The sequence below is a fragment of the Leptinotarsa decemlineata genome, unplaced genomic scaffold (assembly GCF_025532065.1).
Source record: "Leptinotarsa decemlineata unplaced genomic scaffold, Ldec_3_MD MMD2_P_RNA_scaffold_6, whole genome shotgun sequence".
Classification (NCBI taxonomy): Eukaryota; Metazoa; Arthropoda; class Insecta; order Coleoptera; family Chrysomelidae; genus Leptinotarsa; species Leptinotarsa decemlineata.
In genome coordinates this window covers 18,851,496-18,864,491 of record NW_027412533.1, presented here as the reverse complement: position 1 = coordinate 18,864,491, position 12,996 = coordinate 18,851,496, and the positions used below count along the sequence as shown (strand labels likewise).

Sequence of the window (12,996 nt, the reverse complement as noted above, 5' to 3'; positions counted from 1 at the left end):
ACCTTTGGTGTAGTAATGAATATTACTGGAGTTTTTTTCCCAACACCAAATCGTTATTTTCAACACCTCGACACGTGTTTCGATCACCAAGTGATCATCTTCAAAGAGGAAGATCACTATCACTCTTTACTATTTTGGAAGTCCCAAATATGAACCATTCAGTGAATGGGAATACTGCGCTGAGACGAAAGAAAAATGTGAATCAACAGATAATAATTTTCAATTCCTATTTTGGTATCTCTCAGTGGGTACTTTCCAAAAATAAAAAAAATGGATATAGCTCTAGATGAAATTATCTGTTGAAACATATAGTTTGTGATAAAATAGCATATAAAACATGATATAGTTTGATTACTGCACATACCTCAAGAATTGGTTGAAATGGTGCCAGAAACTTCACATAAGATTTTATGTTCTTCATATACCCGACTGGAGCATATGAGATAATACCCTTCAGCTTTTCTTTAGCCATATCTGGTCTTGCACTTCCAAAAACATAGCTGGCAGTGCTGCCCAATGAGATTCCCAAATAAATCGGTTTTTGGTTGGTAGTTCGAATGATTAGATCCAAAACGGCAGGAATGTCGTAATAACCCAACTCGTGAAAACTGAAAAAAAAAAATTCATTACCCCACACAGCACTAGATATTCTTGGAATATTCCCTGTATATCATAAAACGAACGTATATATTCCAAATATTCATAGAATATTATTGGAATATATACATACCTTTAGAATATTCATAGAATATGCTTGAATGAATATGGCAGGATTATTCCCGAAAGAATGTGCATAGAATGTCTATAAATGGATTATTCTCCCTTGAATATTCTAAGAATATTGTCGATCGAATATACCATATGGTATATTCTTAGAATATGTCCCCACGGTATATTTTGGAATATTCTATACAATGGAATTTTGAATTATCTTATAATAACGTATTCAAATAATTCAATATTATTGAAAACAAAAATATTTGAAGATCTTAATCGAATGCATAACCTAATGTATATAACCCTGATAGTGTTAACCAGTTTTTGAACTCAACGCAAAGATTCTGGATGAATTGCTCCAACAGCAACTGTTGGAAACGACAAAAAAATTTGAATGGGCCAATAAATGAACCAATTGCATCAATAAATTGGTTAATTCTCATCCTATTTGTCTTTTTGTATTTGAAATTATTTAATTACAAAGCGAAAAATCCTGGAAACAGAGAAATGGGGAAGTAAATAATTGGAGTAAACGTTTCTCATTGGTCAATTGAAGTGTAGCGCGCGACAGTCGAATAAGCTCTGTGAAAGCGGCTGTCCCTTAATGCATGGTACATTTGCGTTTGCGTTAAATTCGACATTTGATTCAACATGGCGGTTGACGTGGCAGGTTCGCGCGTGTAATGCATGATGTGTTGGTGTTATTATCAAAGTATAATTCTGTCACGTTCAGTGTACCATTTATAATTTGGGGTTGTCCAATTTGCAGTACAGCGAATAGTTTGATTTTGGATCTTCAAACAGGAGAGTTGCATCTATTCAGTCTTCAAGAAAAGTAAGTAAAATGCAATAGTATCGATAGTAAACTGAAAACGTAATGATTACTTTTCAACAAGACAATGCAAGTTGCTCTCCAAGTCATAAAATGTTGTAAATGTTCATGAGTAACCTATGCGAAAAATATCTATTTGATTTTTATTCCAGTTTTATTGTGCCACTTTCAAATAGTGATAATGAACGTTAATGTACATTTTGTTCCAGGTATTACTATTGAAACACTGGCTGATGCATTGTTGGACAAATATAAGGAAAACTATTCTGGTGAGCAAAGTTTGAATAACTTTAAGTAAGTGAAATTCATTGACGAACCCATCATACCACTCATTTTAAATACTTCATTTGTGGGTTTATTTTTCTAAGTGAGAAACCTAACCTTACCTATTTCTTGATGTAATATACTTTTTCTTTTTCAATGAAATGATATATTTATTATTTTTCAATTAGTGCTGATGAATTCACAGAGTTGTTAATTTTAGTATATTTTTTAGTATACATTTGTTTGAGAGTAGGAACATCCTAATTTGAATACATTTCTAATATTTGTAATATGACAGTATTCAGGAATATTTTATTCAGTGAATAAATATTTTGAATTAGATTTTTTATTTTTAATATTGGTTGAAACGCCAAATATTTCAGTGTATATTGTTTTTAAAATATATTTGTTTATGAATATAATGTGTTTTATTACTTGTGTGAATCTTGTATCAAAATGCAATATATACATGCCTAATAGCGGTTACTCGTCACATTCTTGGAATATTCCAAATATTCCTAGAATATATTTAAAGAATATTCTATGGTGTTTCTCTATTGTATATTCCTACAATAAACTAAGAATATCCTGAATATTTTATGAATATTCCTCGGGTTCTATTCCTGGAATATTCTTAATAGAATATACCTTAGATATTCTAAGAATATTATAAGATATTCCAAGAATATTCCCAAGGAATATTCTTAAAATATATCAAAGGTTCGCCAGGAGCACTTCCAGGGAATATTCTCCAGAAGATATATATATATATCCATGGCATATTCATAGCATAATACAATATCCTTAAATGTATATTCATGAAATATACCTGGAATATCTATTGCTATGTGGGACACTTCAGAGTGAAGTGAATTTGATATTTTGTCTGAATTGGTGAAACAAATGAGAGAGTTATGAATAAATTTCATTATTTTGTATTCAATGTAATATCTAGTATTACAGTATATCACTCACAACTTTTTTTAAGTAATTGAAGAACTAGATGAGACCATAGTGTCGTATAAAAAACTAACTTCGCTTAGATTTTCATACCACACTATCTTAACTCTATATTATTGATATCATATGCCTTGACATACGGTTAACTTTTTCCAATTTTATTGTTAATAGGTGGCGCGGTGAAAAATCCTTAAGGGCCGTTCAAATATTACGTAACACAATTTTTGAATATTTTTGACCACCCTCCGTCCGTAACGTTTTCCAGCACCCCTCCTCCCCCATGCTAAACGTTATGTAACTCCATTTTTGCCTAAAAGTCACAATTATGTGGAGTGAAGTACTGGCAAGTCGCTTAAATACCTTTGTTATTGTTTTGATCGTGTTCGCGGTAATAATAAATAAAATAAAAGATTTCTAATTTTATGCAATGCCTATATTATTTATTTTATTCATATTGTTATTCAACAATCACATATAAATGAACATTCACTTGAGTAGGTATGTTGAAATAAGCTCAACTAATACACTTTTACTAATAATTTTACATTTAATTACGCCATTTTCTTGGTTTGACCCCGTCTTTACATACATTTTTGACTTCATCACACGATTTCCCATATTTCAACTTGATTTTCACTTGTAAACTTTTAAAATGAAACCACCTATTTATTTCAACCTTTGGCAATGCAATAAGAAACGGAAAGCTAACTGAAATAAAATATCGTTTTTCTTTGAAAAAAAGTAAAATCATCCATAATTCAAATAACGTACATTCCGTATTGAACTGTCACCATTCAAAAAACGTGATCGCTAATGTTTGTTAGCTTTATCGAGAGGGCTGTAATATAAAAAGGACATAGTAAATATATATATATATATATATATATATATATATATATAAAACATAATAACGGATAAAACAGAATACCTGTGCTATGTGAGAATATTCAATTTGGAAATTTCAATTTTGAAAGAAGTCTTCAACATCAAAATGACAACTTTTTGACATTGAATAATGTGAAATACTTTTTCAAATTTTTTATTATCGTTTATTATGGGGATTTATACTGTGTTTTGTTAGTAAAAAAAAATATAAATCTGAATACATCCTGTAATGTTAACACAGTATAAATCCCCATAATAAACGGTAATAAAAAATTTGAAAAAGTATTTCACATTATTCAATGTCAAAAAGTTGTCATTTTGATGTTGAAGACTTCTTTCAAAATTGAAATTTCCAAATTGAATATTCTCACATAGCACAGGTATTCTGTTATATCCGTTATTATGTTTTATATATATATATATATAATATATATATATATATATATATATATATATATATATATTTATTATGTCATTTTTATATTACAGCCCTCGATGAAGCTAATAAACATTAGCTTCCTGGGTTTATTTAACCATCACTAAGTTATTATTTAATGTATTCTGTGTTTTGAGTTTATCATATCCATTACAGAACATAACATTTGGTCCTATTACAGTCGAATTGGTGGTTATAAAAACTTGGATTGTTTTTTCTTTTCTCGAATCGGTTAGCAGTATAAAAAACGGAAGTAGTCAGGCCTCCAGCGGTGTTGTCAGATTGTTCAGTATATCGGGTATATTTGAATTACGGTCAAATAAATACAGAAAAATATTGAACGGGTTTGGTATGGTCTGAATTTCGGAAGGTGAAATTTGCAATCGAACATCAAGTTTCCATTGGGAATTATTAAAGTCAAAATGGGTACGGTAGCAGATAGGAAATTTAAAATGTTAACAGCGAAAAAAGAGTATCTCTTCTCTATTTTGCAGAAACTGTACGATCTATCAAAATCATTGGGAACGGCCCAAGAAGTTGAAGCTTTCAAAATATCATATTTGACTCTAGATACTACTAGAGAAGCTTTGAATTTGGTATTAGATCAGATCAATGAAGTGCAGTTTGAAATAGATGATGAATTTGTACCAGATTATAAGCTTCATTCAACTATTAATCAATTGTGTTGTCACATTCATATGGCTGCAAAAGGAATTCAAAGACCTCCTGTAGTAATAGCGGCAATATTATAGTAGATAATAGATTACCTCCGTTGCCGAAAATTGAAGTACCTGAATTTTCGGGAAAAATACGGTAGTGGGAAACATTTCATTCGCTCTTCAAGAGTATGATTCACGATAATGCATCTTTGACAGATTTAGACAAAATTCATTATTTAGTGGGAAGTTTACGAGGACCGGCCTCGGAATTTGTGCGGGATTTTCTATCACCGGCGATAATTATAATATTTTGTACAAGGCTCTGACCGAAAAGTATGAAAATAAACGGATGTTACCAGACAGTTATTTACAACAAATTTTTGATTTCAAGCCGTTGCAAAGTGAATCGGCAAGATTTGACGTAGCGGTCTCGACATTGAAAAAATTGAATTTACCAGATTTGGTAGACTTAATGTTGTTGTATCAGGCTTTAGCTAAGTTAGATCATAATTCTGTAAGGGGTTTTGAAATGAAACAAAAGAGTTTCAAAATTCCAACTTATGAAGATTTCATAAAATTCATACAAAATCAGGCAAAAATATTACGTCGGGATAAAACAACATCGGTGTTGAATGATAATAATAAGCCGATAAAGACAATCAAAACGTTTGTGGTAAATCAACGGAAAAAAGAAGTAATGACATGCGTTTTCTGTCAGAAAACAGGTCATCACTTGGGTAGATGTGATAAATTCAAGTCTTTGTCACCGGGACAAAGATATGAAGCGGTTATGGACAATGGCTGGTGCTACAATTGTTTGTCAAACAAGCACCCAGTAAAAAATTGTCCTAACGAGCGGTTGTGTGTGGAGTATTCCCAAAAACATCACATTTCACTTCATTTGGAAAAACCAAATTCAGTTAGTGGATCGAATGGGGATGCGGCCTCAGGATCAAACATTAAGAGGAGGGAAACGGTTAGTAATGATACATCAACGGTTGATGTGCATTTATGTTCAGAACCTAATGCGGTTTATTTGAAGGATGATTCCAACTATACAACTTTGCTTGCGTCCCCACACAGCACTGGATATTCATGGAATATTCCCTGTATATCATAAAACGAACGTATATATTCCAAATATTCATAGAATATTCTTGGAATATATACATGCCTTTAGAATATTCATAGAATATGCTTGAATGAATATGGCAGGATTATTCCCAAAAGAATGTGCATAGAATGTCTATAAATGGATTATTCTCCCTTGAATATTCTAAGAATATTGTCGATCGAATATACCATATGGTATATTCTTAGAATATATCCCCACGGTATATTTTGGAATATTCTATACAATGGAATTTTGAATTATCTTATAATAACGTATTCAAATAATTCAATATTATTGAAAACACAAATATTGGAAGACATTAATCGAATGCATAACCTAATGTATATAACCCTGATAGTGTTAACCAGTTTTTGAACTCAACGCGAAGATTCTGGATGAATTGCTCCAACAGCAACTGTTGGAAACGACAAAAAAATTTGAATGGGCCAATAAATGAACCAATTGCATCAATAAATTGATTAATTCTCATCCTATTTGTCTTTTTGTATTTGAAATTTGAAACAGAGAAATGGGGACGTGAATAATTGGAGTAAACGTTTCTCATTGGTCAATTGAAGTGTAGCGCGAGACAGTCGAATAAGCTCTGTGAAAGCGGCTGTCCCTTAATGCAAGGTACATTTGCGTTTGCGTTAAATTCGACATTTGATTCAACATGGCGGTTGACGTGGCAGGTTCGCGTGTGTAATGCATGGTGTGTTGGTGTTATTATCAAAGTATAATTCTGTCACGTTCAGTGTACCATTTATAATTTGGGGTTGTCCAATTTGCAGTACAGCGAATAGTTTGATTTTGGATCTTCAAACAGGAGAGTTGCATCTATTCAGTCTTCAAGAAAAGTAAGTAAAATGCAATAGTATCGATAGTAAAGTCAGGGTGATTAACCTACTATACCTCATTTTAGGATCGAGGAGAGTTGGTGTGTGGGATTTGTTGGTTTGACTAAGTACATGTTTGAACTAGAGTGATTTCAGTTGTGTATCATCAATAGAAAAAAGTAAGTGAATGACACATTCTTTTGCATCATTTGTTTTCATAATTTTCATCACTCGTTTTCAAGATAGTATCAATTTGCCCTAAAGGAAACAGAGTGGTACCTGGTACAGGCAGGTGCGCCAAGGAACTGAAAACGTAATGATTACTTTTCAACAAGACAATGCAAGTTGCTCTCCAAGTCATAAAATGTTGTAAATGTTCATGAGTAACCTATGCGAAAAATATCTATTTGATTTTTATTCCAGTTTTATTGTGCCACTTTCAAATAGTGATAATGAACGTTAATGTACATTTTGTTCCAGGTATTACTATTGAAACACTGGCTGATGCATTGATGGACAAATATAAGGAAAACTGTTCTGGTGAGCAAAGTTTGAATAACTTTAAGTAAGTTAAATTCATTGAAGAACCCATCATACCACTCATTTTGAATACTTCATTTGTGGGTTTATTTTTCTAAGTGAGAAACCTAACCTAACCTATTTCTTGATGTAATACACTTTTTCTTTTTCAATGAAATGATATATTTATTATTTTTTAATTAGTGCTGATGAATTCACAGAGTTGTTATTTTAGTATATTTTTTAGTAAACATTTGTTTGAGAGTAGGAACATCCTAATTTGAATACATTTCTAATATTTGTAATATGACAGTATTCAGGAATATTTTATTCAGTGAATAAATATTTTGAATTAGATTTTTCATTTTTAATATTGGTTGAAACGTCAAATATTTCAGTGTATATTGTTTTTAAAATATATTTGTTTATGAATATTATGTGTTTTATTACTTGTGTGAATCTTGTATCAAAATGCAATATATACATGCCTAATAGCGGTTACTCGTCACATTCTTGGAATATTCCAAATATTCCTAGAATATTCATAAAATATATTTAAAGAATATTCTATGGTGTTTCTCTATTGTATATTCCTACAATAAACTAAGAATATCCAGAATATTTTATGAATATTCCTCGGGTTCTATTCCTGGAATATTCTTAATAGAATATACCTTAGATATTCTAAGAATATTATAAGATATTCCAAGAATATTCCCAAGGAATATTCTTAAAATATATCAAAGGTTCGCCAGGAGCACTTCCAGGGAATATTCTCCAGAAGATATATATATCCATGGCATATTCATAGCATAATACAATATCCTTAAATGTATATTCATGAAATATACCTGGAATATCTATTGCTATGTGGGTCTATGGTTGTTTTCGTGGAAACAAGTTTAATTGCAGGTGCTACAGCTAGATTCATTTTAGATTCGGGTAGTGAAGCCAATTTATTGACAATCGGATGTTGTAAAAGGTTAGGCTTGAAGATTTCAAAAAATTATTCTTCGGTTTACGGTTTGGGAGGTTCTATTCAGAAAATTAAGGGAAGTACAATTTTTACAGTTGTTTCACGGTATAATACACAAAAGAAATATACAGTTAGTTGATAAAATCACTAACAAATTGCCAAAATTTAAAGTTGACATTAGCGCATTTCCCACTTTACAAAAGGTGGAATTAGCGGATAATAATTTCGATAAACCTGCGGAAATCGATGAGATTTTTGGATTGGAAATGTTTTCTAATATATTGGAAGAGGGTCGGATTACGGGGGTATCGGTTTCTCCTGTAGTGGTGAAAACCACTTTAGGTTATGTTGTTATGGGACAATTTCCTAAAGGTTTTGGTATGAATCCCGAGGATATAGAATGTGAAAATATATATACCAGTACCTTTAGTAGGGACTCATCGGGACGATTCACAGTGGCGTTACCGATCAAATTTTCGCCGGAAGGAAGTTTGGGAAATTCGCGGAATAATGCACAAGTTTGGTTACTTTCTTTGGAAAAACGACTTGAAAGGGATTCAAAGTTACAGATTGAATACAATAAAGTAATGCAGCATTTCATAGACCAAGGTCATATGAAATTAGTGGATATTGACCCTAACGAAGCGTCATCGTATTATATTGGTCATCATCCAGTGATTTAACCAAGTAGTACAAGCACTCCGGTGCGGATAGTGCTAGACGCTAGTGCTCCTACGGATAATAATGTTTCTTTAAATGATATCTTATACCGGGGAGGCAAGTTGCAGGCAGATTTAGTTACTTTACATTGACAGCAGATGTTCGGCAGTTATACAGCAGATCAATGTTATTGAGGATCATTGGCGTTATTAAAGGTTATTGTGACGTTTTAGTCCAGATCGTCCAATTGACACTAACGAAATAAAAGTTGTAGCTTTTGGAATAAAATCGTCACCTTTTTTGGCTTTACGCACTATCAAACAATTAATTGAAGACGAAGGAGAAAAATTTCCACTGGCGACGAAATTTGTGTCAAGAGATATTTATATGGATGATTTTTGCACAAGTATAAATTCGGAAAAGGAAGCTGCGCAATTATACAAGGAATCAGTTGATTTATTTCAAGCTGGTTGTTTTGACCTAACAAAATGGGCTACAAATTCAAAGGCACTATTGAATGACATTCCCATAGAAAAGCGGTTAGCTGAAAATGTATTTTTCTCCTCAGATACACAGGTATTAGGTATACAATGGCATACAGAAACTGACGTTTTCAGTTTCAAGGTACATAAACCGGATCAGAAATGTACAAAACGAACAATGTTGTCGACGGTGGCTAAATGTTATGATCCGATTGGGTTGTTGGCACCTTTCATTTTGTATTTAAAAATATTGATAAAAAATTTGTGGACATTGAAATTGGAATGGGATGAGATGCCTCCAGAGAATATTTTAAAAATTCGGGAAAAGATACGATCGGAATGGGGAGAACTTCGAAAAATTTAAAGTACCTAGGCATATAGAAGCAATAGAACGAAACCCTGTAATGGTTTTAGCTTTCGCGGATGCTAGTTTGAATGCATATGTAGCTGTCGTCTACTTACGCAGTGTACTATCGAATAATGATGTGGAAGTTCAGCTGGTGTGTGCCAAGTCAAAGGTATCTTCGGCCAAACGATTAACCATTCCACAGTTGGAACTTTTAGCTGCTCTTTTGCTTTCTAATTTGGTTAAATATGTTTTAGAAACCTATAAAGAACGGATTTTGATCACAAAAACTTTAGATTTTTCAGATTCTTCCACTGTTTCAAGCTGGTTAAAATCTTCTCAATCTAGGGATGTATTTGTTGCGAATCGGATCGTTCGAATCCAGGAAAATATACCCGAAGTATCGTGGTATCACATCGAAGGCATTCAAAACCCGGCCGATTGTTTATCGCGTGGTTTACTTCCTGAACAATTAGTTAGACATACTGAGTGGTTACATGGACCCGCATGTATAAAATTACCCCCAAATGAATGGCCTTCTTTTCGTGAGGAGGCTAAAAATTTCGGGAAGAAAGATATAATTGTACTGAATAATAAAACTGACTTAGATTTTCATCATCCTCCACTAGATTTATTAGAACGGTATTCATCGTGGCATAAAATTTTACGAATAATAGTATGCGTCTTGAGATTTTTGAAAATTATTCCTAATAAGAAAATTATTTCATCAAAGGATCTCCATACTGCGGAGTTGGTTCTAATAAAACTGGTTCAAATTAAAGATTTTGATTTTGAAATTCAGATGTTGAAGGCAAATAGATCTGGCTCATCTAGGTTGATCAAATTACACCCTTTTTCGCAAGATGGGTTGCTGAGGGTGGGGGGTAGATTAGCTAAATCAAATTTGAATTTTTGTCAGAAACATCCTTTGATTCTTCCAGCTAAAGATATTCTGACTGAAAAATTGGTAGATTTTCATCATAAGATCAATCTTCATACTGGTGCTCACTTATAAGAGGCTATTTTGCCACAGAATTATTGGATTTTAGGAGGAAGAAATTTAATTAGGAGTGGAATACACAAATGTAATCATTGTTTTCGTTTGAAGCCTAAGAATGTAGAACCCCTTATGGCGGACTTACCCGCTGCTAGATTTAGAGAAGCTCGTGCATTCTTACATACAGGGGTCGATTACTTCGGGCCATTTAAAATTACGTTGGGTAGGAAGCGAAAGACATCAGTGCATAAAGCTTATGTAAGTTTATTTATTTGTATGGCGGTGAAAGCTATCCATTTGGAATTGGTCAGTTCTTCATCAACCGATCATTTTTTACAAGCTTTCAAAAGATTTATAGCTAGAAGAGGCCCAGTTCGGGTTATTTATTCCGATTGCGGCACGAACTTTGTAAGGGCAAAATCAATTCTTGAAGAATTGAATGAACATATCAACTCTCAAGATTTCGTTAATTCATTTGAAACGGAGTTAGGAATAAACGGAGTCGAGTGGAAATTTAATACACCTTTTTCTCCGCATCAAGGTGGTTTGTGGGAGAGTAACGTCAAGGCGGTAAAAAATCATATTTATGGGGTAATCGGTGATCAGGTATTAACGTTTGAGGAGCTTTCAACAGTACTGACTCAAATTGAAGCACTATTGAATTCCAGACCTCCATGTCGTTTATACGCAGATCCCATGGCCCCAGAAGCATTAATTCCAGCACATTTTCTCACGTTGGTTCCTTTGCGGGGTCTTCCTTCAGAGGACGTGACAGCGGTGCTTATTAATAGACTCAACCGATTTCAGTTGATCGATGAAATGGTACAGGATTTTTGGAAACGCTGGAGGATGGAATATTTGACGAGTCTACAAATGCGTTCGAAATGGACTAAAGATATTCCTATATAACTGTGGGTTCAGTAGTTATCCTGAAAACGGATAACGCTCCACCCTTACATTGGCTCTTAGCCGTGGTTTCAGACATACATCCAGGAAAGGATGGCAGGGTGCGAAATGTCACTTTAAAAACCAGCAAAGGAACATATAAACGTCCTGTTGTGAAAATATGTCATTTGCCCACCCAATAAATGAAAATTATCTTCTCATTCAATTTTTTTTTATTTTATACTGATGTTTGATTGGATTTTTCGACTTCTTGAGTCCTTTGTTTTTTCGGAAAGTCTGGAAAAAAATCAATTTTTCAGGGTGGGGGGTATGTTTTGGCATGTGTATATTTAAGGAAAATAATTTAAGTTTCGGCAACACCGCTCTCGGTTTTGATAGAATAAATCTACTTAATTGAGTAGTTTAGTTTTGAAATTAGAAATATTCGGAACAGCTGGATCGGAAAAAAAATAAGATACGCGCTGGTGATTCTATTGTATAGACTAATGTGTGCATTGTTCTTTTGTTCAAATAAGTTTTCTTCAACACTGCTTCTTCTAAAACTGGCCTCCCTACTTTGCCATAATAGTTTCCCTGAAGCAGTTTGGATTCAACATCAAAGACGAGAAAGGGGTAAGTCTCAATCCTGGGTTTATTTAACCATCACTGAGTTATTATTTAATGGAAACACCCCCGTAACTTCCGTAATATTCAAGGTAGAACGATGAAACTCTGAAGACTGATGGAAACGCTAAAAATACACCTACCACTTGAATGGGGTTCGTCAAAGTGATATACATTGTCCGCCACTCGCGATGGAACACCCCATTTTTACGTTAAAACATATGAGGGGGCAAAATAGGCTCAAAATTACTTCAGATTCGTGATCAGGACTACCAACTTACTACGATTACACTTTCTTCCTGAAAAAATTTCAGTCCTGAAAAATCCGAATTTGTTTCACTTCTCATGGAAACACCCCCGTATCTTCCTTAATAATTAAAGTAGATTTTTTTTTGGTTTTGACATCAAAACATGAATAAAATTGTTCAAGAGAAACTCGACTTTTGTTTTCACATAAATAATTTATTTTTTATTTTGTTGTCAGGAAAGTTATTCCTTCTCGATAAGAGAGAAGATGGTAACTTTGTAAGAGGAACGGAAACATAAATCAGTGAGGTTTTAGGATGGGTAATGTTAGTTCATATTCTCATTTTACCATTATTTGAAAAAAAAAAAACAAGAATATTTTGTGGTGAAAAATGTAATTTAGTTCAAAATTCTTTCGACGTACTACTTTCAAAATCACATTTTCAATTAAAAAACAAAACAATCAATTTCAGATGATTTAACTGTTGACAATTTTATATTTTCGTGCCTTCTATGAAATTTTTCGCCATTCGAACACATTTTTCTATGCGCTTTCTA

At 33.0% G+C, this 12,996-nt stretch overlaps 1 protein-coding gene and 1 long non-coding RNA gene across 2 annotated transcripts in view; one reads left to right on the top strand and one right to left on the bottom strand.

Annotated features, from left to right (window-relative positions):
* Window positions 1-277: 277 nt before the first annotated feature.
* The window catches only part of LOC141480190 (gastric triacylglycerol lipase-like), a 123,165-nt gene continuing 110,446 nt past the window's right edge, over window positions 278-12,996 (bottom strand). Inside the window, exon 3 of the mRNA XM_074170079.1 lies at window positions 278-608. Within this exon, the coding sequence (XP_074026180.1) occupies window positions 293-608 (316 nt within the window). The 3' untranslated portion in view covers window positions 278-292. The remainder of the gene's footprint in view (window positions 609-12,996) is intronic.
* On the top strand, window positions 6,162-7,656 carry LOC141480189 (uncharacterized). Its single transcript, XR_012464226.1, has 3 exons — window positions 6,162-6,724; window positions 6,790-6,882; window positions 7,184-7,656. It is a non-coding gene; the product is annotated as an uncharacterized lncRNA (long non-coding RNA).